This window comes from Sciurus carolinensis, chromosome 1, assembly GCF_902686445.1.
Source record: "Sciurus carolinensis chromosome 1, mSciCar1.2, whole genome shotgun sequence".
In the NCBI taxonomy this organism is placed as follows: Eukaryota; Metazoa; Chordata; class Mammalia; order Rodentia; family Sciuridae; genus Sciurus; species Sciurus carolinensis.
Window position 1 is genome coordinate 16,455,307 of NC_062213.1, and position 26,398 is coordinate 16,481,704.

At 38.5% G+C, this 26,398-nt stretch overlaps 1 protein-coding gene across 1 annotated transcript in view; it reads left to right on the forward strand.

The window, feature by feature from the left end:
* Positions 1–26,398, forward strand: part of Washc5 (WASH complex subunit 5) — a 61,201-nt gene that overhangs the window by 5,080 nt on the left and 29,723 nt on the right. Inside the window, exons 2-11 of the mRNA XM_047553483.1 lie at positions 3,965–4,274; positions 4,773–4,918; positions 5,678–5,762; positions 6,353–6,453; positions 8,289–8,481; positions 10,534–10,686; positions 13,753–13,866; positions 15,495–15,666; positions 21,084–21,211; positions 24,317–24,446. Coding sequence (XP_047409439.1) covers positions 4,089–4,274; positions 4,773–4,918; positions 5,678–5,762; positions 6,353–6,453; positions 8,289–8,481; positions 10,534–10,686; positions 13,753–13,866; positions 15,495–15,666; positions 21,084–21,211; positions 24,317–24,446 — 1,408 coding nt within the window. The 5' untranslated portion in view covers positions 3,965–4,088. The remainder of the gene's footprint in view (positions 1–3,964; positions 4,275–4,772; positions 4,919–5,677; positions 5,763–6,352; positions 6,454–8,288; positions 8,482–10,533; positions 10,687–13,752; positions 13,867–15,494; positions 15,667–21,083; positions 21,212–24,316; positions 24,447–26,398) is intronic.

Genomic DNA, 26,398 nt, shown 5'->3' on the forward strand with positions numbered 1-26,398 from the left:
AAAAACTACCATAAGTGGTGTATTTTTTGCTCAATTTAAGTTTTTGTAAGTATCCCACATCTGATATTATGGAACTTGCAGGTTAAGATCATGCTCTGAAAGTCAGCTGTGAAGTACAAAATGTTGTACTATCAAAATCGCAGTTTGGTGGAATCAACTGATTCATTCTTGTCCTTAATGGACAATCGATCATTGCATCGTCATTGCAATGCTAAATTTGGTTGGATTTGGGTTTTATTTTTGTGTGGATGCTGGGAATGAATAACCAGGGCCTTGCCTCATGCCAAGCAGTGCTCTACCACTGAGCTGCCTCTGTAGCCCTAAATTTTGTGAAACATAAAATCTTTGCCAGTTTGATCCCCAGAACCACAAAACATTAAAATTAAAAAACTCTCCTGAGTTTTCATTGTATCATTTCAAGATATATTCTCAATCAAAACTTTTCCCACTGCTTCTTTTTTTTTTTTTTTTTTTTTTTTTTTTTTTTGTGGTGCTGGGGATCGAACCCAGGGCCTTGTGCTTGCAAGGCAAGCACTCTACCAACTGAGCTATCTCCCTGGCCCCCCACTGCTTCTTATGAAACTTTTTTCCTTACTTTAGTCTCTCTGTAGCATTCCTCAAAATGAACAGCCCTGATAACAAGGACCTCCTATACTTGACATGAGAAAAACATTTTTAACAATTGCTTCCTTATCTATTTCTATCAGTTTTCATGCATAGTTGTCTTTTCTGAAAGGTAAAACAAGTGGCACAATTCCTGTAGGGGAAATTTCATAATCAGCATAAAGAGACAGTACATTGCCATTATTATACAGAAGCAAGAACAATATCACATAGCATTATGGAAAATGAAGGATAGTAACAACCTCCACTCCATCATGTTTATTATACTACTTATTTGCTGAAAACAATGACCTTTTTTTAAAAAAATAGTATTATGATCCTGTGGGTCAGGAATTTGGACAAGGCACAGAGAACTTGGCTTGACAGAAATTTCCAAAATGGTCTCTTCACTTGTATGTCTAGCACCTCTATGAGGAAGGCCCAAAGAGGTGAGCAGGTTAGAACAGTTCAGCCAGGGCCACATGGAAACCCCTGTTTTCACTGTCAGCTGGCTCCCTTGATTCTCCTCCAACTCATGCCAGGACTTACCCTCTGGTACAGTCTCTCCACTTTACCCGTGATCTCTCCAACAAGATAGCCAGACATCAGACATGACAGCTCAGGTCTCCCAGAGAACAAAAGGAGACATTGCCAAGCCTTGATCTTGGACGTCTGATCTCCAGAATTGTGAGCAAATAGATTTTGGTAGTTTCAGCCACCCACCCTGTGGTATTTTTTTATGGCAGACCTACTGAACTAACATACAAGCTCAGATTCAAAGGGAAGGGGGCATAAGGTCCACCCCTCCGGAGGAACAGCATGCACTAAGTAGTTCACAAGGACTTGTTGAGAGTCATATCTAGAAAACTAATGATCACAATAATGTGATCAGGTTGCTTTCCTAACCCCTGGGACTAAAACAATGATCCTGGAGGGGGACATACACAGACCTTCATAAGGACGGTGCCTGCATCTGGGAGAATAGAATATAAGAAATAGACTAATAAAATAAATTACCTACTCCCAGAATTTTCAGAAACCTCTTAGAGTGCAAGGAGCTATTTAGTTTTTGTGCTTCTCACTTTATTCTCTTGTTGCCCCTGAGCCATTGCTCTGTAATCTCTTTCACCCCTGCTGTCTGCGCACTGACTTTGGAAGGACCCTAGGAAGAGGAGCAGGGACATGTCACGCAGCAGTTTTGTTGACTTGTCTCTGTGATACAGAAGATGCTTACAAAATACAATCTGGGCAGCCATGAGATGCTCAGATTTTGATGTGTTCATAAAATTTCACAGGCATTAATGGCTTCTTGTTGGATGGTCTTTATTTTTATTTGGCTCCTGCCACCCTTCTTGCCCTGTTTCCCCTCCATCAGCTCTTTTATGTTTTCTTCTGTTTGCAATGGCAGATGTAGGGTTTTTAAATCTAATTCATTTTATAAAGTAGGAGCATCTTATTACTATGTTTCTGTATTTTTTTCCCTCAATAAGCAGCTCTAAGAAATCCTCCCTGTTGACTAACAGAGCTCTAATTTATTCTTGCTACGGGCTGCTTAAATTACATTTTCCTTATGATGATCATTTACTTTGTCTCCATATGCTTGTGACACTTCAAGAAGCATCTTTGCACCTATATCCTTAGGTGTTGGTGTTAATATTTCCAGAGGGTAGAATCCTAAGCACGAGACACTAGATTAGAAGAATATGTATTTTTAACTTCAGTAAATGTTGTTGGTTCACTTCATAAAAAGACTAACAATTCATACTTCTTCAATAATGTACTACTTAGAGCAAATATTATTATTATTTTAACCAGTGCCAACCTAATATAAATAAAGTGATTTAGGGATACTTGCTTTAATTTATAGTTCCTTCACTGCTGGCAAGTTACATAACTTTCCATGAGTTGTCATGTGGATTCCTTTTGGTGAATTACCCATTATACTCTTGCCCATTTTTCTGTTGCACTGTGAGCTCTCTGCTCATCAGCCTGTGAGATCTCTTTGCATGTTTCAGAAATCAGTCCTATCTGCCCTCTGCATCTCAACTCTGTCTTCCAAATCATTTGTCATAAAATAGTTTTTAACTGTTATTTGCTGAAGTATGTCTTTATAGCTTCTGGGTTTCATTTTTGCACCTGCATTCCTAGGAGATACCACTTTACTACACCACCCAATGCAAGTAGAATACCTTTCCCAATGGAAGGCTAGTAAAGGTCCTGTACTGACCGGCGAATATGTGTTACACTTTCTTCTTTATCTTGGCCACACTCTTAAGCACTTCATCTCTTGCTCTGATTTTTTTTTCCCTCTGTGTTTATCTCCCCAACCATATTTCAAGCAGCTAGAAGGAACAAAAATCACCTCTTAAAACCCTTCTATTGTGATTTATGCACTTGCCATGCTAAGATAAATATCATTAACTTCCTATTTATTTGCTGCAGTTTTGCACAAGGTCCAACCAACCTCTGCTCTTTTAATGATACTGACTTCACATTACGGTCATCTGAGGACCTTAAAAAAACAGATGCTTAGGGCTGCCTATAACCTACTTGTCAGAGATTCTGAGGTTCCAGGTGATTCTGTTACACAGCTGGTCATGAGAACCATTCTACTAGAAAGAGACGTGCTTAAACATCTTCATCTCCAGCCTGGTAAAGAAGTTCTCAGCATGGAGTAGTTAGGTAGAGGAGATTGGTCTTAGCCTTCAAGAACTTTCAGAATTGCCTGTTGACAATAACTGCATTATTTAGTATGCAAGTGATCTAACCATCCTGAGACAGTGTGTTGGAATGCAAGAGAAATGAGTAATTGACTTAGCTGGCAGTGCCAGACACCCAAGTGCTGCATCATATGATACTTTTGGATCAATTTGATTTAGCATTTATATAATTATCATCACAGGATTTTGTAGAATCTGGCATTTGTAATTTTAAAAGGAATCTTGGACATGTTTATACCCTAATCCTATAATTCCACTGGGAAAATGCCTCAAAATGATGTCCAGAGCTCTATTTATAATGTTTGCAGTTATTTGCTAAAATATGGAACCATGGGCAATAATAGCTCATGCAGTTAGGGTACATTGGAACCACAAATATCCAGTGACTCTCTTGCCCAGAGATGAGTTGATGAACTATATCCTATCTTTTCTCATGAGAAGTAAATAAAGATCTGGGAAAGAGGCCAAGAGCCTTAACGTAGCAAAATCAGTCCACACAGCAAACATGAAGAATAGAGAATAATGCCCTTCCCCCCATATCAAGAATTCATGATCTCTTATGATGTTGTTAGCACATTTGAAAGAAAAATATTGCTTCCTTAAAGAGTAGAGATTTACCTACTTTACTTTTCTGGATGCAGGTTCTTTAATGGAGCAGCAAGTCAGTCTGCAAACTTGGTTTCATCTGGTGATCTACAGACCCCAGCTCTGAAACCCATTAGCCATTCCTGCCGTCCAGGTTTGGGCTAGCTAGTCATCCTCACGATGTTGGACTTCCTAGCTGAGAACAACCTCTGTGGCCAAGCAGTCCTGAGGATCGTTTCCTGTGGCAATGCCATCATCGCTGAACTGCTGAGGCTGTCCGAGTTTATTCCTGCTGTTTTCAGGTTAAAAGACCGAGCTGATCAACAGAAATATGGAGATATTATATTTGATTTCAGCTATTTTAAGGTACTCTCCCTCTCTCTCTCTCTCTCTCTCTCTCTCTCTGTTGCATCTGTATTGCTAACTTTCTATAAAAGCATGCTTACTCTGGGAACCATGACACTCTAAGAGATCAGGGAACTATAGAGAAAGAGTTAGAGAGAACAGCTTTTGAACCAAATTTAATATCACTTACCAACTTGAAAATAAGGTAAAGGCATTGTGTAGAAAGCCTTAACACAATATAATCAAATTTTGAAAGATAACTTTTGCATAATATATTTCACTTTGAAGTACCTACACTTAAAAACATGCTAATCTTGGTTGTAATTGAAGTTCATTTCTTTCAAAGAGATTTATATCTAGGCTTCTGTTGTCTTCTTTACTTTATGTTGCTCTGCTTTAAATTTTTGATAGGTAAGAAGAGAGGAAGAAATTTTTAAAAGGCTATTTAGAGATTGTTACCAACAAGGACACTTTCATTGATATTTCACAGAAATGTCTGTGTGTATGTTTTTTCCTTAGGGTCCTGAGTTGTGGGAAAGCAAACTAGAAGCTAAGCCAGAGCTCCAGGACTTAGATGAAGAATTTCGAGAAAACAACATAGAAATCGTGACCAGATTTTATTTGGCATTTCAAAGTGTACATAAATATATTGTAGACTTAAACAGGTATTGATTACTTTAGTAAATAGCTTATTCTGATAATACATAGGGGAGAAGGAGAAGGGACCCAGTAGGATACATGTATGTTTTTTGAGTTACTGTATAATTTACTCATTTATGCCATGTGTATTCTTTTCCTTCCTTGGGCTCTAGGCTTTTTAAGACTTAAAGCTATTAGAGATTCCCCCAACACACTCAGCCCCTTGCTCCTCCCCAAGCCTTTCCACTCACCAGTCAGCTCTCCCATCTCACCCTGGCCTGGCAGGGCCCAGGTTTTATTAGAATTTCCTGCTCTTACAACTATCATAAATTTGGTTATACCAAGTCATACAACTTTAAGTCCTGTAATTTTTTATCATACTCTAGCATATTATATAGGAGAAGTGAAAAAAGAGGAACTTACTTATTTTGCAAATTCACTTTCTGACTCTCTTACAGTTCTTAAGAGTTAATTATTCATTAACCTTTAAACTGCTATTCAACGTTCCTATGCCACTACACCTAAGATACTTACAATTCATGAATCAGGACTAAGGAATATTCCTTTTATGTGATATTTACCAGCCATAAATTTCAACTTGTGGCCCTAAATCACTGTGAATTCCAACTCACAAGACTCTAAGGTTCTTAAGAGCATGAAGGACCACAAACTAGTTAAAGCCATCATGCCTAATACCCTGCCTTATCTTTTAAAAATCTTTCCTTCTTTGAAGATGTTAAAGTTTCTATTGTACATGAATAACTGGCCCTGGGTTTCCTTTCTAGATATCTAGATGATCTCAATGAAGGTGTTTATATTCAGCAAACCTTAGAAACTGTGCTTCTCAATGAAGATGGAAAACAACTTCTAGTAAGTAATAATGAATGCATAAAGTAGAAATGCAAGAATAGAAACTCAGCATCTCTTTTCTTCCCCTGTAAGTCAGAAATATATACAAAATGTCATTCTTCAAAAGAAGCCAAAAAGCTGATATTTATCTTCTAACTAGCAAGTTCACACTTGAGTTTAGAACATAGACAGTGAATGAAATTGTAAATGAATAAAGGATTATGTGGAGGTTATGAGCTTCCTTAGCATAAGAATTATATCTTCTTTACTTTTGGCATCCCAAACATCTAGCCTGGTACCTAGTACATAGTGACCAATTAAAAATGTTTATTAAATATGTGAATGACTTTATGATGAAGAGGTATCATAATATTAGAATTTCACTTTGATATCCCAAGCAAAATCCAAAAAATAAGCCAACTGAAAGGTAATCACTGTGAATTAAAGTTGGTTTTGAGTAAATTCTCAAAGCCCATTCTGCACAGAAGTTGAGAACCCTTTTCAGGGTTTCCTTGAAGTATAAAGCTTTGAGGACCAATGTCACCATTGTCAACCTCTGTCCTTACAAATGAATACTGCTGTGAGTTGTCTACTGTTTTTTCTCTTCATAGTGTGAAGCCCTGTACTTATATGGAGTTATGCTGCTGGTCATCGACCAAAAGATTGAAGGAGAAGTCAGAGAGAGAATGCTGGTTTCATACTATCGATACAGGTATCCCTGGGCTAAGCCAGCACACCCCAAACCCTGCTACTGGTAAAATGTGATGTGTATGCTCATAATACTACTGCGAACAGCAGCGATGTGGAATGCAAAAGCTTAAGATTATCTCTTCTGAACATATTGTAGGAATATAGCAGTTATTTTACATTGTACACCATAGCAAGTGATTATGCATCATAGAACTTGTATACATATAAAATACTACTATAGACTGATAGAGATAAAAAGATTACCATGTCCATCATGGTAAATCAATTTAGGAAAAAAAGGAATCTAAATTCTGAATTTTCTTTATTTTGATGGATAAATTTCAAAGAACTATGAAAGTCTAAGGACTGTTCTTTGTGTATTTGTTAAGTTTTCAAATATGCCTTCTTGGCAGACATAAATCAATGAACTTTCTATTGTCATTTCAAGTCAATGACTGAGAAGTTATCATTCAAGATCTGGTTGAAAGTGAATTCTCACATATGTGTATATGAAAACAAACAAGCAGCAGTACCCTTCCAGTATTTTATGTTGTGTGTGTCTGTACAGAGCAGTGGGTCTTTGGGAAGTAGAGTCTTAAAAACAGAAGCCCCCTCACCAGCTTTTTGTTTTCAGCATCCAGAATACAGCATCCTTAGCATTGAATGAATGAGTCAAAAATTGGACATGAGGTCAATGCCAGAAATAGATTCAGGGAAGAAACAGTCAATAATCAGGAATCATTTAGGAACTTGGGCTAAATAAATGAGCAGTAAAAATAACATTTTCACATTTACAAATTAGGACAAAATAAAAAGGGCAAGAGAAGCAGAACAGAAAAGAGATCATTCATGACCTTATGTTTTCCGTAACACTCTCCTCAGCTATAAATTCATCTGAGGCTCCTCACCTAGCCTGCTTCCTTTCAACTTTTTTTGGTACAAGAAGGAATCTACTGCCCTGTGTCATTCATTCACGTTGGTTTGACCATAAACCATTTTAACACCCATGTTTTTAAAAATGAAACTTGAATAACCTTGCCTACATTTCTGAAAGTACCTAGAAAAGTAAAAGCAATTAGTAATGTAAACGAGAAAAGGAAAATGCTGTTTAACAAGCCCAGCTTTGAAGAATAGGCATTGTCCCTTTAAGCTACACAACTAGTACCTTAGAATGTGAGCACCAGTTCATCAAAGGCACACTGAGCGACTGCAGGTCAGTGCTGTGGGAAGGAGGTGCTTCCATCAAAGAGCAAGTCAGCTCAAGTCCAAGATTCTTTGAGTTTAGCTCACTTCTTCAGAGCTTACTATTCCACCTGAAAATAACAGATATTTTTATTAAATTCCTGTTGAAGGATCAGTGTGCCAAGAAAAGTCAGTTAGGATATATACCACTTTAAATTGAAATAATTTTTTAAATGTCTTTAATTTGTAAAATGTTCTGTATCCATAATTCTGAAAATCAAAGAGCCCTGAAAAAAATACATATATATGAATGTACAGACACACAGTAACACATTTTACAGCCAAACCTGATCTGACCTGAAATTCCTTGGAGTCAGAAGAACCTACCCAGAAGAGAGAATTTTGTGAATTTTCAAAAATTTTATTCCAGAATTACTAACGTGTCAATAATTGTATGTCAATTTGAATCCTGCTGGAGTGTTGTATAGTACATGATCAAATCATATTACTTTGATATATTTGAAAAATACCATATTCTGAAATAAACCCAGCCCCAAGGAAGAAAAGGAATTGTTGACTTTAACTTAGAACTAATACTTACAGACTTAGGGACTCAACAAGTTTCTAACACATGTGGTTCATTTGACCTTTTACTTCCCATTGTGAATGTGATAGTGCTGCCCGATCTTCTGCTGATTCAAATATGGATGATATTTGTAAGCTGCTGCGAAGTACAGGTTATTCCAGCCAACCAGGAGCCAAAAGGCCACCCAACTATCCTGAGAGCTATTTCCAGAGAGTGCCTATCAACGAAGCCTTCATCAGTATGGTCATTGGCCGACTGAGATCAGACGATATTTACAACCAGGTAGGAATTAAGTCTAGTAGGAACTTAATAGTTTAAAAGACTGAATTCACTTTCCTCCTTAGTTACTCCTTTCTTTTATTCTTTTCCAAAAGAATAAGACAGAATCTAGGAATGATTTCTTGAAACTCTCTGAGCTATGCTGTAGAATAGAGGAAGGAAGAATATTAATTCTGGCAGAAGCAGAAATTTCAGGGAGAAGACGGTATCTGAGCAATTGGATAGAAGACGCATTCCTTCAGTCAGTCACTCATTCAAGAAATATTGTGTGTTGCATGCCCATTCATGTGCTGGGTGCTGGGGAACTGTCACTGAAGGAGGCAGGCCTCGGGCCCTACCCACACAAGTAAGTAGCGTAGGGGAAAAGTTCCCCCAGAAAGGAATCACAGTAAAGCAAGTCGAGGGTTATCTGAGGGAAGCTCAAGGTGCCACTGGAGACTACTAAAGAGTCACCATGCGACTCCATTGTTCTGAAGGAAGCATTATTTTTACGTATTATGTATTTTTACCACTGGAAGAGAGTAGAGCTAGAGTTCGGATGACTGAGTATCACTCATTGCACAAGCCTGCTCTCAGCAGTCATTAGGTAGCCCGTTCATTTTTGTGTCAATATATTAAGTCTAAATAAGATTCTTGTTCTTTGGGTGGTGGTGGTTTCTTTGTTTTTGTTTTTTCCCCCAGACAACTCAAAATTAGAGGATATCCACAGATACCAGGTTGTTATAATATTTAAGGGTATTCCCTAAGAAGTCGATCTAAACCAGCTTCATTGAAGGGGTTTTCACATACATTTTCTTTATTTTTCTCGAGCTTACAAAGTAGATGGCATTATCCCCATTCACTCCTGAGAAAAATAAGCCTTAGAGAGCTTAAATCATTTTTCTCAAAGCCACGTGCCTAAAGAGCAGGTGCATTTGAATTCAGGTCTGTGTGAACTGAATTCGCAGCCGGTACTATTTGCCTCTGACAGTCACAGCCTCTCATTACACCTCTGCCTCCTTCTGGGTCCATTCTGTCCATGTCTTACGGAAACATGTTTGAATTTGCTCCTTCCCTGTGACTCTCCTTAGCACAGGGACTGAACTGTGCTTGTGCTCTGTGTCACTCCTCTCTGTCCTGCACACCCCCATCCCTGCTCTTGGCTGATGGAGCAGATTCTTTGTCTCCAGGTAATTTGGAACTGTTTCTGAAAAAGTTTCTGCATGAGGATTTAACTATGTCACTAAAAATAAGCAATGTGCAAAGTTTGGAGTTTGAGGACAGCCTCATCCAGATGGGTATGTGAAGAACAGTCTGGAGAAGAGAAAGTTGAGCAGCCACATCAAGGAGAGAAAGAGTGAAGACATTTTATATCCCTGCCAGTGGCCTGGCCACGTTCCTGCCTACAGGATCCACGCAGCATGGCTGTGGCTGTGATAATGTTTCCCCTTTCTGCTTGTGGTGGGTCAAAATGATAGGTGCTCTCCACAGCCAAAGCTTCCTAATACTTGAAGGGATGGATCTCTGGGGCGCTTCAGCATTTAAAAGACTGACAAACAGGGCTGAGCAAATCACCTTGAGATGAGAAAGTGGTATCTAAAAAACCAAAGGAGAGAATCCCACCCTCCAAGAATTGAAGTGAGAATTCTAAAAAGCAGCCATTGAACTGGGGCAGGAAATTCCAATGGGATGATTAATGGTAGAGGCCAAGTTTCAGTGAGTTGCAGGTCAGGGAGTGATAAAATAAAACACTGAGCAGAGTCTGTCAGTTCTAGGGGTTGTCTCTGATGGAAAAGACACAGAAATGGATAGTTCTTGGGAGATGCCAGGTTAGGACTTTTTTTTTTTTTTTTGGTAACATAGAATTGTAGCACAGTCAAGGGTTGAAAGGAAGAGAGTATGTGGGGTTATAGATAAGAAAGAAGACCCTGGTTAAACCTGAGAATTACTTCCAGTGTCCATGATCCTGAAAGATGGGCTTTTGGAACACTATTGATTCCTAGAACAAATAATTGAGTTCAAGCGTGAGTACCTTCAGATGTCACCAACAGCTCCCTCTCTGGGCTTGCATTGCAGGTCTCAGCATATCCCCTGCCAGAACATCGAAGCACAGCTTTGGCAAATCAAGCCGCCATGCTGTATGTGATCCTCTACTTTGACCCCTCCATTCTTCATACCCATCAAGCAAAAATGAGAGAGATCGTGGATAAATACTTTCCAGATAATTGGGCAAGTATTGCTGATTTTTTTTTTTTTTTTCTCTCTAACAAATTTGTTGCAGAACCAACTTTCTAGACTTTTGGCCTTGAACTTAGAGGTCAAAATGTTGTAAATAATGGGATATAAAATCACTTAGACCAAACTACTTTAAGTGAGTTGAAAATGTAATAAATCATACCATAAAGGACTGAGTAAAATTTCCTAACAGACCCATTAGTATTTTCTTTAAATGTTTACTTTCAAGGCAAAACAATGTGTTAAAATATATCTTGTTATAGCTACTGGAAAATGCAACTAAGTTACATGAAGATTTTAAAAATTCTTTCCTATTTTATGAATCTAAGTTAGTAAAATTAGTATGGAATTTGTTGTTTTGTGAATAGGAGTTTCACTTTTATAAGTTTTACTTACAAGATGACTGCAATAGAACTATTAAGGTTTACATTACTACATAAACATTTCACTGAAAAATATTACCTCATAAAGGAATAAAACTGACTTAACATACGTAATACATCTAAAATGCTTTTCCCACACAAAGAGGTTTTATTAAAGTGCAATGAATAGAATTCTCAGGTAGCAGATTTATTCTACCTTGTTTTTTTGTACCAGGGATTAAACTCAAGGGCACTCAACCACTGAGCCATAGCCCCACCCTATGTTATATTTTTATTTAGAGACAGTTTCTCACTGAGTTACTTAACACCTCACCATTGCTGAGGCTGGCTTTGAACTCTCGATCCTCCTGCCTTGGCCTCCTGAGCCACTGGGATTACAGGCATGCGCCACAGCACCCAGCCTATTCCACTTCTTACTACCAAATCATTAGAGACCTTTAATTTCCTGACAGTATAAGAAGAACCTCCAGTGGTGGAGGTGATAGTTCCTATCCACCCATGAATAATACTTATGAGCTTAGAATTGAATAACCAAGGGAAAAACAGGTAGTCTTGCTTCATGTTCCTAAGCTTAATAAAGAACTTTTGACCATACTATAATTATAAACATATTTAGTGTTAAGGAAGGTCAAAATCTAGTTACATGTTGCCTGTAATGTATACACCTAAAAAAAAAAAAAAAACACTCTACCACAAACACCTGGCATCCAGGGTTAAAAAAAAAAAGATATGCCAGGCAAATACCAACCAATAAAAAAATTAATGACAAAATATCACACAATAGAAAATGTTAAAGAAAAAAAGTGAATAGAGTTTTTTAAAGTATCATTTATAGTATTAAAAGGAATAATCCACTCAGGTGAATTAACAATCATGAATTTATATGCAGTCAACATACTCAAAATGCATAAAGCAAAAACTCATGGATTCATAAGGAAAAAATGACAAAACCATAATCATGGTGGAAAATTTCAGTATACCTCTTCCTATATATAATTGTTTTCCAAAAATACATATTAAATACATAGTAAATGTTCCATATGTATTTGAAAAGGACACGTGTATGAAAATTGGATATATATCATGAGGAAAGTCAACAAAATTAAAAAAAGTTTTTCAATTGCCTATAACCTATTCTTTTCCTATGATGTAATTAAATTAAAAAGATATTTTTAAATGTTTGGGGGAAAGTACACACCCAAATATCTCTTGTGTTAAAGAGGAATATAAATTTAAAAGTATTTAGCATTGCCCAGTATCAAAGTGCTACAGAACAAAGCTGTGGGAGGTGGTTGAAGCTGCTTTTTAATAGAAACGTTATAACCCTAAATACATTTATCAAGTACAAGAAAGAGTAAAAATAAATGAGTCAGACATTAAGTTCAAGGTGTTAGAAAAAGCCAAATGAAAGGTAGTCAATAAATATATGAGCAGAAATTTATTGAGTTAGAGAAAATAAAAAGGAAAACATCAACACAACCAAAGGTTGTTTTTTGAAGAGCTTTAAAATAGATATTTACCAAAAGTGATGAGAGTGCAAAAAGCAACATTAAATGGTAAGTTTGAAAAAGAAAACCTAAGAAAGATATAATAAAGGTTTTTTTTAATTGTAAGAAAGCCCATGAACAATTTTATTAACACATTTGAAAATTTAGAAGAAATGGATAATTTTGTTAAAAATATAAATACTGAATCCAACTCAAGAAGGGAAAGGAAATATGAATAGACCAATAGTTAAGAAATAGAATTGGTGATCAAATCTTACCACAAATCAATTGCTACACACACACACACAGAGAGAGAGAGAGAGAGAGAAAAGACAATCCCTGGGACCACAGGATTTCACAGGTGTATTTAAGAAGTCCTTGAAGTGGCAAGCAGTCCGAGTCTTAGATAAACTGAAGCGGGTAGGGAAAGACCTCCAGGACCGTGCTGTGTTCCCCTCAGTCCAGGGCCTCCCAGGAGTCAGTAAGGGCCAAGCTGTTTTCACAACACAGAGACGGTCTCTGCCTTTTCCCTCTCCTTCTCTCCCAAGTGCTTCACAACCAACAGTGCCGCAGTGGACTGCATGCAGGCGCAGAGGTGCAGATCCAGCCGCCCCAACTCAGCCACACAGGACGGACAGAGTGGGAAAACGCAAACAGTGCCTGCCACTCTTCCCACACATACTCTTGGAAAACTTTGGTTTTTATTATTTAAAAAAAAATACTTAGGTTAGCATGTAACAGGTTTGTTATCATTTTAAAAGAATTAATAAATACTTTTTAAATTTCTCAGTTTGTGATAAATATCCATAGATTGTTTTTTAAAGTTTCTAGGAATCCTCAGTGATTTTCATGAGCGTAGGGGATAGAATGTTTGGGAAACCTCTTCTGTAGTCAAAGTCATTGCTTTTCTGTTCCCTCCCCCCACTCCTTTCCTTTTCCATGTAGGAATCTAACACACAGCAGTTTAAAAGGAAAGCTTTTTTGTTGTTGTTTTTTCACGTGTAGCAACCTTGTCACTCTTGTTCTAAACGTGCTCATACAGAAAAATCCTTCTTTATATATATGTGGAAAACCTTGGGTTTTCATTGATATGAATTCAAACTGGAAAGAGAAAACAATGTTTTATACGACCTCTTGCCTTGAAGTGAGCAGGTACTGGACAAATACTGAATAAATATCTCCTCTTTCAGGTAATTAGTATTTATATGGGAATCACAGTTAATCTAGGAGATGCTTGGGAACCTTACAAAGCTGCAAAAACAGCTTTAAACAATACCCTGGACCTTTCAAACGTCAAAGAACAGGTAGGTTTGGGTTAATTAGGGAGAATCTCCTTGGAACTGCTAGGCTGGCTTATGAAGGAGGAAATGAGCTAAGTACATTTCCCAGGGAATTTAAAAAATGTGCACATAGACATTTTAGTACATGACTAATGGAAAGCAAAATTTGCATTTTAGAATAAGATAAAATAATTATGTGTTTTTCACTTATGTGGTGTAGTAAATTGTAGACTTGGGTCCTAGGAAAGATTGAGTACCCTAAGATAAATCACTGAAATGTAAGGCCCCAGTCGACTTGGTTTATTCTTGCTTAAAGATCATGTCCTGTAGACAAAGCTAGTTTCACCAGGGGTTGGAATGAATGTTTTTTTATCAGTAGGGTGAATGCCAAAGATGGTAATTGAATGTAAATAGTATTCTGTCACTATAATTTAATATTGTCAGCATTTCTGAGGTACCGTTTAGCTTATTTAAGCAGTAAGACTGAAGACTTTCATTTTTAATGACTATATTCTGTCTGATTAGAGCATTAAGCAGAAGGAAATATTCGAGTAAACACAGAGATGAAAATAAAACCTTGTATTAAGGGGTATACTTGATATTTCTGAATGGATATATTCCCAACCTGGGTATGTTATTGAGCTTCCAGTGTGTATAAAATAATACTCCAAAAACTTTGTCATGTATTATCCAAATAAATCGAATTCTGTAAATAATGTATAAAATAATTTCTGTTGGCCTATCTCCTAGAAATCTACCAGAGAAAGTGGCATTTCCATGCTTCCTGACATCAGAGCTTTTAATTTTTCATTACTAAAGCTCCTTTCCAAAATTGCATTTTCTCACTGGTGACCTTTTAAGAAGTCACCAACTAACTTGGCTAGGTTAATGATGTTTGATATTTGATTTGTTTTTTTTTTTATAAAACAAAATGACCAGATTTTCAAAAGACTGGCTTATTTGAAAATTCAGTTTCTATAAACTGAGTTGTGTTTTTCATTAAGGTTCATATGCCTATAGAAGTCTCATCTTTTGACTGTGTCTGCTGTTCACCACCTCTTTTCTCAACAATAATGAGAACAAGCAATTTGTCTCCTGTCTTTATGCTTCTTTTCCATTCAAGTTGAGAACAGAAGGGATCAGAGAAGCCACCCAGTCCTGTATGCAGACTGTATTCAGAGGCTAAACCCAAAGTTGCCCAATGTTCTTTTTTTGGTTTTTGGGTTTTTTTGTTTGTTTGTTTGTTTGTTTTGTGGTACTGGGGATCGAACTCAGGGCCTTGTGCTTGCGAGGCAAGCACTCTACCAGCTGAGCTATCTCCCCAGCCCCCAATGTTCTTTTAAAAAATACCCAGTAAACCAGTTGCCCTTGAACCTTATCAATATAGTCAATATGTTATTCATTTCATATAGAAAAGTTATTATCAGAAAGAAAGAGAAAAAGGGGCTGGGGATATATGGTAGAGTGCCTGCCTCACAAGCGTAAGGTCCTAGGTTCAATCCCCAGCACCGCCAAAAAAAAAAAAAAAAGAAAGGAAGTAAAGAAGGAAGGAAGGCTGGATATTATTTTTCAATGATCCAGTTTAATGTGATTCATTTTTAAGATAAATAATTTTCTCAAATGTAATTTGAGTTGGGTTTTTTTCCCCATAGGCAAGCAGATATGCTACTGTCAGTGAAAGAGTGCACGCTCAAGTACAGCAATTTCTGAAAGAAGGTTATTTAAGAGAAGAGATGGTTCTGGACAATATTCCAAGGCTTCTGAACTGTCTGAGAGACTGCAATGTTGCCATCCGATGGCTAATGCTGCATACGGCAGACTCAGGTAATGCACCAAAGGGGTGGCCGTTTATATTGCTCCTTACGAGAGTTTTCAGAATTAAGATCTGCTTTACAATGCAGTGTGGTTTAGCAGGGAAGAGTGCCCTTGAATGAGGGCCACGCTGCTTTTTAAGATAGTTATTTTTGTGTCAACTTGGATAAAACTATGACACATCTGAACAGCTCTCCCGTCAGGCAAGCACAGGTGGATGCTGGATATATGGTGACATTTAACTCCCATGTTCAAGGAGCTTATCAGTGGTCATGTTGGGTAGATAAGATGTATACATATGAAGACAGGTAACTGCAGATCTGTGGTAGGCAGAATAACGCCTCCCAGCCACCCCATAAAGATGTCCATGTCCTAATCCCTAGAATCTATAGATATTTTATAATACATGGCAGAGGGGGGATTGAGGTTGCTTATCAGCTAACCTAAAGTAAGATCATCCCAGTGAACCTAGTGTAATCACAAGAATCCGTGGATTAAAAAAGGGAGGCAGAAGAGTCAGGACCAGAGAGGTGGTCCCTGGAGAAAGACTTGACCAACCATCACTGGCTTTAAAGATGAAAGGACCACAAGCCAAGGCTTGCAGGAAACCTTTAGAGCCTGGCTGTGCTGATGTCTTGATTTTAGCCCAGTAGGCCCTGTTTCAGATTTTTCGATTCTGAAATGTAAAAGAATATATTTGTGTTTTAATCTACAAAATTCATAGTAATTTGTTAGAGCAGCCAAAGGAAAGTGACACAAGGTCCCAGGCAGTAATAAGAGCCAGGTGTGTGAGACACTGGGTATAGCTTGTGTCCAGAGTAAGGAGAGAAACATTGCTTGGGGTCAGGGAGCACAGGAGGTCAGGAAAGGGTCTGTCCAGGAGGCAGGAGCTGGCCAACCCTTGGTAAGACTTTGAAATAAAAGGCAGAAGAAATTCTAAACTGCAGAAATGATGGAATCAATGGTATGATTCTGGATGGACAGAAAAATCTATGGGCCCACTTAACTGAGAACCTGGCTAGACCACAGTGCTTATGTAAGGTAAAATGGGATTCAGCCTTTTCTGGGCCATTGCCCCCTTTGAGGTCCTCTGCCCACAGAGTTTGGTTATCAAGTTCAGGAATTTCATAGATGGTGTGGATTGTCCCCAACAGGCCATAAGGCATGACTTTAAAACCTCCACGTTAGTGGCAGAAAGATAAGTAAGTTCAACTAACACCTCTGAACTGGTTCAGAGATGGCATAGCTCTTTATACATAGAAAATGCTTCTTCAACATTAATGAATTTATTCATCCAGGTCTGTATGCTCCAGTCCCTCAGAGCTGTGTCACTCGGCAGCCCTCCAAAGCCCTCTGTTTTTTGTTTTTCATTCAGCTTTTCTTGAGGGCCTGCCTGACACAGGTACTACTTTCAACAGTTCATTGGTTCTTTTTTACAGATGAGACTGTGTAGCTAAAACACTGTCCATACCAGGTTATTGGTGTAGCCTCCCTCAATAACATGGTAGCCCCAACCTCACTACCTTCTGGTCAAAAGCTCCTCACAGTCTATTTCCTATCTGTTCCACTTGCTGGGAGTGGTCTGCAGTGAAAACAGCAGTTGAACTTCCTCTTCATTCACATCTCTGAAAATTTGCTGGATTTTTCTGTAGCCTACTCTCCAGTTTCATAACCCTTTCTCACGAGTGCTTCCCAAGTTTTGCATCATTTTCATTACTGGCCTAGTTCCAGTTACAGTTTACCCACAGTATGAATACTCTAGCTGAAGTTTTTAATCATCTAATTGATCTGTTTTTAATTAACCGAGTTTATCTTTTACATAAACCCCAGTTCTAATTTCAGGATTTTACTAGGGTGACTCAGCTTATCATCCTCTCTACCAGAAGTCTTCCATTTATAAGCATATGAACAACTCAAGCCTCACTTTATCCTATCATAAAACCAGCTGTGGTTTTCTAGTGACTCAGCTTCATCTTCATCTTCTGTGTGACTATCCAGACACCGGACAGTCACACCTACGTTCTGGAAGCCAGTAGTCTCCTGGATTTGCAGCCATGCCAAGGGCAACCTCAGCCTGCCAGGGGTCTGGGCTTTTATCTTTAGCCACATCTGTTTTCCATTTTTGTGCCTGGCATTTGTCTGATCTGATTGCACAGGATGTGATTTACCAGAAACAAACGATTTGCCTATCTGGCTGAGTCAAATGTGGGGAAAATAACTGCTTATTTAGCTTTTATGATGTTTCTGTCATGGTGTGCAGAAGACAGGCAGATTCTCCTGTTGCCCCTGTTAGCCCTCTGGAGGCATTTCCCCTAGACTTGGGCTGCTCCCCGGTGCACTGCAACTGGCCAGGAAACACCCTCTGGAGCAACACTGGATAAGCAAAGTGGTCACCATGGTTCTAGGACCAGTTTCCACAGTTCTCTGGGCCTAAATTGTGTAGGATCAGATGCAAAAGAGATGATCAGGCCATGGTAAGACTGAAATCACCTCTGGTTTGTACCAAGGAACTAAATGCTAATGCACATGGAAGGATAGAGTGTATTTGCTTATCACCTGGATACTTAAGATACCGCCATTTAACGGTGACGAGTTCTGCTCCCTCTAATGTCGAAGTTTGAACACTAGAGAAGCACGCCAAGCCAAAGCATATTAAGCAGATTTTATTTAAAGATAATAATACAGACTTCTCCCGGGAGGAAGAAGGAGGCCATGGCTGATGTTCTAAAGTCCCAAGAAGTGAGCGCACCCTACATCTTTTATAGGTTAAGGTCTCTTTTGTTCTCCAGTTCTCTCCCCCCTTATCTCTCCTTCCTGCCTATGTGACTAGGCCTGGTTTTGCATTGAGAAGCTATGGGCAGGGGGAGGGCCAAGTTGATTCACCAGGCAAGGGCCCCCGGGGTCATTAATTAGCAGCTCCATGCTTGCAGTCCTTGATAAAGGCAGGTAAATTTGGTAATCAGTGGGCTCCGGAGATCCTTGACATTCCAATCTCCCAGGGACAGTCTCCAACTTCCAGAGGCAGGTGGCTTTCATGGCTTCATTTCCTCGATTTTACTCGATCCCCTATTTCTACACTAACTACCTGTCCTTAATTCTGGCTTCACTTATATCCCTATCCAAAAATGAAAGTAAAACATTATCAGAAGAGTTCTTATTTGGAATTAAGAGAAGTAGAAATCCTGCAGTTCGTATTTGTTTTTTAGTTAGGCTGATATAGAGCTGAACAGTTGCTTTTTGCGTAATCAGGTTCACCAGCTTCAATACATTTCTTCCCAGGGAGTTCCAAAAAGTGCATGAGAAATCAGAACCCTGTAGTTTCCCACAAAAACTCCCAAGTTCTCAGTCTTATCCTGATGGAAATCAGACTTAGAAATCAATATGTAAGATGGGCGTCCAGGAACTGGAGCTGTGACTCAGTGGTAGAGTACTTGCCTAGCATGTGTGAGGCATTGGGTTCGATTCTCAGCACCGCATATAAATAAATGAATAAAATAAAGGTCCATCAACAACTAAAAAAAAAAGTCTTTTTTTTTTAAATGGGCATTTGTAGGCTCCACCATAGCTGAGACACCAGAAATACCCCATGGCATGATCACAGCATGGTCCTGCTGTACCTGCCAGAAGTCTTGGGGGTGGGGGACTCAGCAAGCAGCAGTAGGCATGGGAAATACTAATCCAACTGCTGTGAATCTTGTGCCCCATTCAGCTCTGAACTTTTTGGCAATGCCTGTTATCATCAAGTTTTTTATTTTGACTTTATTTGCAGTCTAGATAACTTTAATTTATAAGTATCTTACTTTCTTATTCTTTCTTAAATAATTGCCCCTGAAATATTATCTCATCAAAATCAATACTTTTTATTCTGTATTTTTCTTTTAACTTGTTTATATTATTTTAAATGGCTTTGGTTGGCAGCTAATAGACTGATTGTAACTGGCACAGTGCTGTTCTATCCATAGGTCAGCCACTGCCTGATATTGTGACCTTGGCCTAGTTGCCTTAGGGTCTGCATGCTACGTAGTGAATAGTCCAGAAACGAATAAGTGCCTGCTATGCCCTCTGACCTTTTATAAGAAGCAGGATAGCCACAGGTCTGGTTCTTCCTTTTCAGAAATGCCATTTCTATGTGGGTAACCCTGCTTCTCTCTTATATCAGACAGTCCCCAAGACCACCCTGAGCTTGATGATTCACTGAGAGGACTCAGCATATGGTGGTACAACTGCCATTTAATCATTGCAAAAAGACCAAAAGCAAAATGGCAAAGGAAAAAGGCACATGGGGTAAAGGCCAGGAGAACCCATGCACAAGCTTCCAAGGGTCTTTTTCCAGTGAAGCCATTCATTACCTGCTGAACTCCCCACTGACAACCTGTGGGGGATGTTGCCAGCCAGGCAATGTGAGACTCAGCTTCTCAGGTTACTTACTGGGGACTGATCACGGTGGTAGCCTCTGCCTGGCATAGGTTTCCAGAAGGAAAACAGATGTCCAGTGTGCATCACATTGTTTGTGCAAACAGTTAAGGCCTAGTGAGCCATTTTTACCAGTTCATGAAGTGCTGAGAACTCTTCCCATGTTCGTTTCCAGATGCCAGCCAAGAGTTTGCCTTGTGAACATGCAAGTCTCAAGCCTGCCTGTCCACAACTGAATGGCATGTACTGATGCCTAAACCACAATCAACTCTAGACAGACAGGACATAGGAACCCACCCTCCTATGAAGTGGTACCAGAAGACTCTGTCCTGTCATATTAAGTAATTAATGTAATACAAAGCTGCTCTCCCCGCCCTCTCCGGTGCAGCCATTTTGCCTGCCTCCCAACCACTTGTCAGTCTGTGAACATCCTAGCTAGCTATTGGTTCATCAGTCAGCTTGCAAGTATCCTTCTCCGATATTGGTCCCCTGTTAGCCCGGCAGAATTCAACTGCTTCATGGTAGCTACCCCGCCATCTTTTCTCATGCTTCTCTCTCTCCTCCTCACTCTCTCTATCCTCCTTGCTTTTCCACTCTCTCTGGCACGCGCTCTTTCTCTTTCCTTTCTCTTTTCCTCTCATTTTCTCTCTTACCCTGCAGGGAGACACTCTGTTTGCTTAATAAACTCCCTTATGTGATTTCCCGTGTCTGGCGTGGTTTCCGTGGGATCCCTTACAGTTAATATAAGCCAACCCCAAAATTCTTATTAACTTTGGAAATTGTTTTATAGCTTGTTTTTCTTTATTCAGGAAGTGACATTCTCTCTCAGATTCAATTGTCACTTAACTGTTTACTTAGACTCTATAGCAATCTATTTCACACCTTGTATTGATAAACATTGTGCTTAATACTTTTTAAACACCTAAAACGAAGGAAAGTACTTGAGAATTTATTTTATTTCATAGGTATTTTCTATACATTTAATAAGTAGATACCTCTTTTCTTCCTATTTCTAGCCTGTGACCCAAACAACAAACGCCTTCGTCAAATCAAGGACCAGATTCTAACAGACTCTAAGTACAATCCCAAGATCCTCTTTCAGTTGCTATTGGATACTGCACAATTTGAGTTTATACTCAAAGAGGTAAAAATATTGAATGAACAATCACCAGAGTCTGAGGTGTTTCTGTGTATAAAAATATCTTTCAGAATTTAGTTGTTGTGTCACTGATTCAAGATATAGATTCTTATTTTTTAAAAAGGGCAGGATTAAACATTTAACAAGCATTTTCTACCTACGGTTTTTGAGGCACAAGATTGTAGTGATTACTGTCTAATCAGAGATTCACTCTTAGGAAAATGTGCAAACTGAAATTTGTGCTCTGAAGGAAAGAAACACACTTCTCTGAGTACCTAAAACAAAGGATCCTAGACTGTTAGACTCCCTGAGAACAAAAAAGAGCTTCTGAAGAGACCTGGAGAAAGATCTATCAGAGTTAGTTAAACAAGTAGGGAGCATGCTGGAGAACATTTGGGGGACAGGAAAGCAGAGAGAGGTGCACCACACAAGGCCATTGCAGTCACCAGGGGTGATGCCATAAAATCATATCGCCTTGTGACATTGCAGCCATCTAAGTCTATGCCAGTGCACCCTTTGGTGTCACACAGTCAGGAAATGGTGTCACTAGGCATATCTGAGAACATACCTGTAGTTCAGCATGCATTTCCTCTCAGCTAGGAAAGAGCATGGCCAATTCAAGCCTGAAAGACCACCAAGCTGCAGGAGAGAAAATAACAGAAAAGTAATACCTGAGAGGTAGGCATGAGCCAGCCCAAGTTGGACTTGGTGGGATTTGTCTTTATTCTAAGAGCCACAAGGCCCTGTTGGAAAAGGTTTGAGTATGGTGGGTGATTTACATTTAACAAGGTTCTTGTAAGAACTTTAAAGAATTTGAGGTTGCTGAGGGATAGTCTTCAGTTAGTCTTACCCCTAAAGAAGCCTCTATGGGCATGATAAAAGTGAGAGGTACCGGGGAGTACCCAGCTTCTGTAACAGTAACTGTGGGGTTTGGATCAGGTGGCTTCAAAACCAGTCCTCACCTTTGCCTTCATCTGGTCAGTTGTACCCTAGATGCTTCTTTGTCTTCCAGGCATGGAAGAATGCTGTATTCCCCTACAAAGTCATTCTAAAGAAATAGGTACTGTTCATTAACATTTAGCATGTGCTAAATGTTTCCAGTGATTTTGTCTGCATATAATTTTATAAGATCAGAAATATGCTCTTTTGGATCTATTTGATAATTTCAGTGTTTTCTTTCTGAATAGTAAATAATTATTGAATATCTTCTCTGTTCCCAGCTAGGTGCTAAGAATTTAAAAATGAGCAAGGCATGCCCCTTCCATCTGAGCACTTCAGTATATTAAGGAAGAAAGATAAAATAAACCCAGATGAGGAACCAGAAAAGATCCAGAACAGGAACCAGGCTTTGCATTCAATGGTCAAAGGCAACACTGACCTTTCAGAGGCAGTGAGGTTGCCCATAAGGACAATGCCCTTGGGCCTATTAGAATCATCAACAGTGGCACCATGACCCACATCTGTTTGGTTCAGCATTGTTGCAGAAATCAGGGCAAGTGTAGGCACCTGACTAACCAACTGCACTCCTAAATCTGTCTGTTCTCTGGATTCTGCTGATAGTAATATGGGCCACTTCCTTCTGTCTGCTCAGGTAGAAAGGAGAGAGAAGACAGCCTAAGGGTCTCATTGTGAAAGGACTTCAAGAAGAGAAAATTCTGGTAGATAGAAAAAAGAAAATGACCCAATACATGTTGAGCAAGGAAATGATGTCTTTGAATTTCTGTCATTTCAACTTGCTTCTTTTATTTCCTCTCTCCTATCTCCCACCCCAACCTTTTGTAGAGTCTGTCTCTTATTCTCCTATAAACACAGTAAGTGAACCTGTGTTTCTTCTAATCTTTATATGACAGTCATTTCCTAATTCAAGGACCATCTGCCATTCCAAATTCTATCTTACAGGATAAGAAATCTGTGAGTTCAGTAAGTGTTTGAAGGGCCTTAGGCCATCTGGTCTACCATGAAGACCTCTGGTGATGTTGTGTTGCTGCTTTGCCGTTGTGAAATGGCATTGATTGAGCCCAGGTACTCAGGAAGATAGGGTAGGCTTTATCAATGGTTCTCAGTGTTCTCATCTGATGAATCAATCTGCTGGGTCACTAAGATTCCTCCTCCACAGACCCCACAACATCACACCCAGCCTGGATTCTCTCTCCTACAGATGGACTCTCCCTCCATTGTTCCTCTTTTCAATTTGTTTATGTTTGTGAATGAAGAATTTCATAAGAGGAAAATGAGCATTCATGCATATTTACCTTGTAAGAGCCCAATGAAATAAATACTCTACCTCTGTCTGAGAGAGCATGTCATTTAATGAGAAATAAGTAATCTTTTTAACTTTCTTCCAGGGCAGGATCCTGAGTTATACCATTTTCTCCTCTACCTAAGTCTTAATAGGTTTTAAGTTTTATGCAGAATTGAATTAATAAGCAGAATTGTTGCTTAATATAATAAGAAAGAACCTCTGTAGGTAATTAGTTCATTCCTTCTTCATCTAGCAAGGTAATACTCAAATTTTCCCTAATTAAATGGGAATGACATGAGCTGTGTTTGTGGCTCAGTGGTAGAGCGCTTGCCTAGCATGTATGAGGCCTTGCGTTCAATCCTCGGCACCACATAAAAATAAATAAATAAAATAGAAGTATTATGTCCAACCACAACTTAAAAAAATATATATATAATATAAAATATATATATAAAATATAGAAATATAAATATATATACATATATATATATATATATATATAAAATGGAATGACAGGAATTGTTGCCTAGAAAGAACCACAGAAAGTGGTCACACATTTAATTTCACATTAAAATGTTGATTATTCGTGGGCCTACCCAAGACCTGAACTGAATCTTCAGGGCTTAGGCCAGGAATTTGAAAATGTTCAAACCTGCAAGTTGTGCTCATGTGCAGTTGGTGTGAGGATCATAGCCTTAGAGATAGCCTAGCTTCAACCCTCAATTTCTATAACAGTAATGCTTGAGAGGTGGCATCAAGATCGATGTTAATTTGGGGTGTACATTTTTTATAATAAATTGGCCCCCTTCGTAAACTGCCTGATCTGGATTTTCTCTTAAGTAAATGAATCTTCTCTGTCTCTTCAACAGATGTTCAAGCAAATGCTTTCAGAAAAACAAGCCAAATGGGAGCATTACAAGAAGGAGGGCTCAGAGAGGATGACCGAGCTTGCTGATGTCTTCTCGGGAGTGAAACCCCTAACCAGAGTGGAGAAAAATGGTAATTGATGAAGAGGGGTGTTGGATGTGTTCAAAATGTATGTACAGACTATGCAAAACCTTAGGAACTGGCCAAGTAAAAATTGTCGGCCATGATATTGTTCTCTTTTAGCTTTGGTAATAAAGGAGTTTAGTTTGGACTTCTCTAGCCTTGTGTTCCCGTGGGCAGTGTTCATGTCCATGTGGACGTCAGGTTTCATACCTTATCTTTGAAATATGAACCAGAGGTTCTTCTATCTCTGGTTTGTAGATAGGAAATGTTCTGCCTGCCTAGTATACAAATCTCACATACCAGTTAATGTGCATTTGGGGGAAGATTACATAGCTCTTATAATCTCAGAAGTATAGGCCACCTAAGAATATTAATAACTACCAACATAGATCATATCTCAGATTCTTTTTTTAAATTTTTTAAATTAAAAAAAAATTTTTTTAGTTGTTGATGGATCTTTATTTTATTCGTTTATTTATATGTGGTGCTAAGAATCAAACCCAATGCCTCACACATGCTAGGCAAGTGCTCTACTGCTGAGCCATAACCCCCAATCCCATATCTCAGATTCTTGTCTTCTAATATTGCTTGTTTCTTCTCTGCCAGTGCACCTGGCATCTAGTGGCACAAGAGAAGACCCACAGACTGTTTTGTTTTGTTTTGTTTTTTCATTTTTTTATGTATTGGTTTTTTGTGGTACCTGGGATTAAAAGCAGGGCTTTGCTCATGCCAGGCAAGTGCTCTGCCACTGAGCCACATCCTCAGCTGCAGACTTGTTTTTAAAAGAAACGTCTCAAGTTTTAATGTCAATGATTTTGATCCTACTTCTTTTAGGAAATATTTTCTATATGAAAATTTGTGACATTACTTCAGATTTTTATGTGTAAGAACCTTTCAAATTGCCCCCAGAAGACCATTCTGAATTCTAAGCTGTTTTACCTCTTTAATGTTGGTGTTAGCTATCAGATTCATTTCTGATGAAGTTAATTATATAGTAAGATTGCTTAATAGTGTAGCTTTTTATAAAAAATAAATAACTTTGCTATCTTTAATCAATGAAGACTTGTGATTTTTGTATGTTGACTTTTGTTGATTTATTTCATGCTATTTGTTTGCTGTAAAATATATTTCCAAAACAAATCATTATTCCTACTGGAAAAAGTAAGTTTACAGTGATGTGATGTAGTTGGCAACTTGTTTTGTAAGTCAACATATTATGACTGAAAAACAAGAACCACCTGTAACAGTCTGATCAAATTAGTTGACTAGAATCAGGCTCATTAATCTCTGTTACAGTCTTTTCAAGGTCCTTCTAAATACCAGATTGTTTCAGAGGTCATTCACATGATCATGTTCATTTTATGCTTTTTTTTTTCTGACTATACAGTTTTTTATTTTATTTATTTATACATATATAAATATATATTTATTTATATATATGATACATAAATATATATTTATTTTTATATATGATATATAAATATATATTTATAGATACAAATATATATTTATTTATTTATCATATATATATATATATATATTTTTTTTTTTTTTTTTTTTTTTTTTGGCAGTGCTAGGGTTTGAACCCAGGGACTTGGGCTTGCAAGGGAAGCACTCTACCAACTGAGCTATATCCCCAGCTCTATACAGTATATTTTGGCCTAGGAATCTTTGTAATTTGATTCTACAGCCCTGTGGGATAAACACCTTTAGACTTGCTCTATGTCTAAGGAACCAAAGCTTAAAAAATGTAATCATTTGCCAAAGATAACAAAGATCAGGGCCTGGATCTAGTTCACGCCTCAGACTTCAAGCCTTGTGCTCTTTCCCCTAATCCACAGCTATGCCTCAGTTCTAAAAAAGAAAAAAAAAAAATCTGGGACTGGGGCTGGGGCATAGCTCAGTGGTAGAGCACTTGCCTCACATGTGCAAGGCACTGGGTTCAATCCTCAGCACCACAT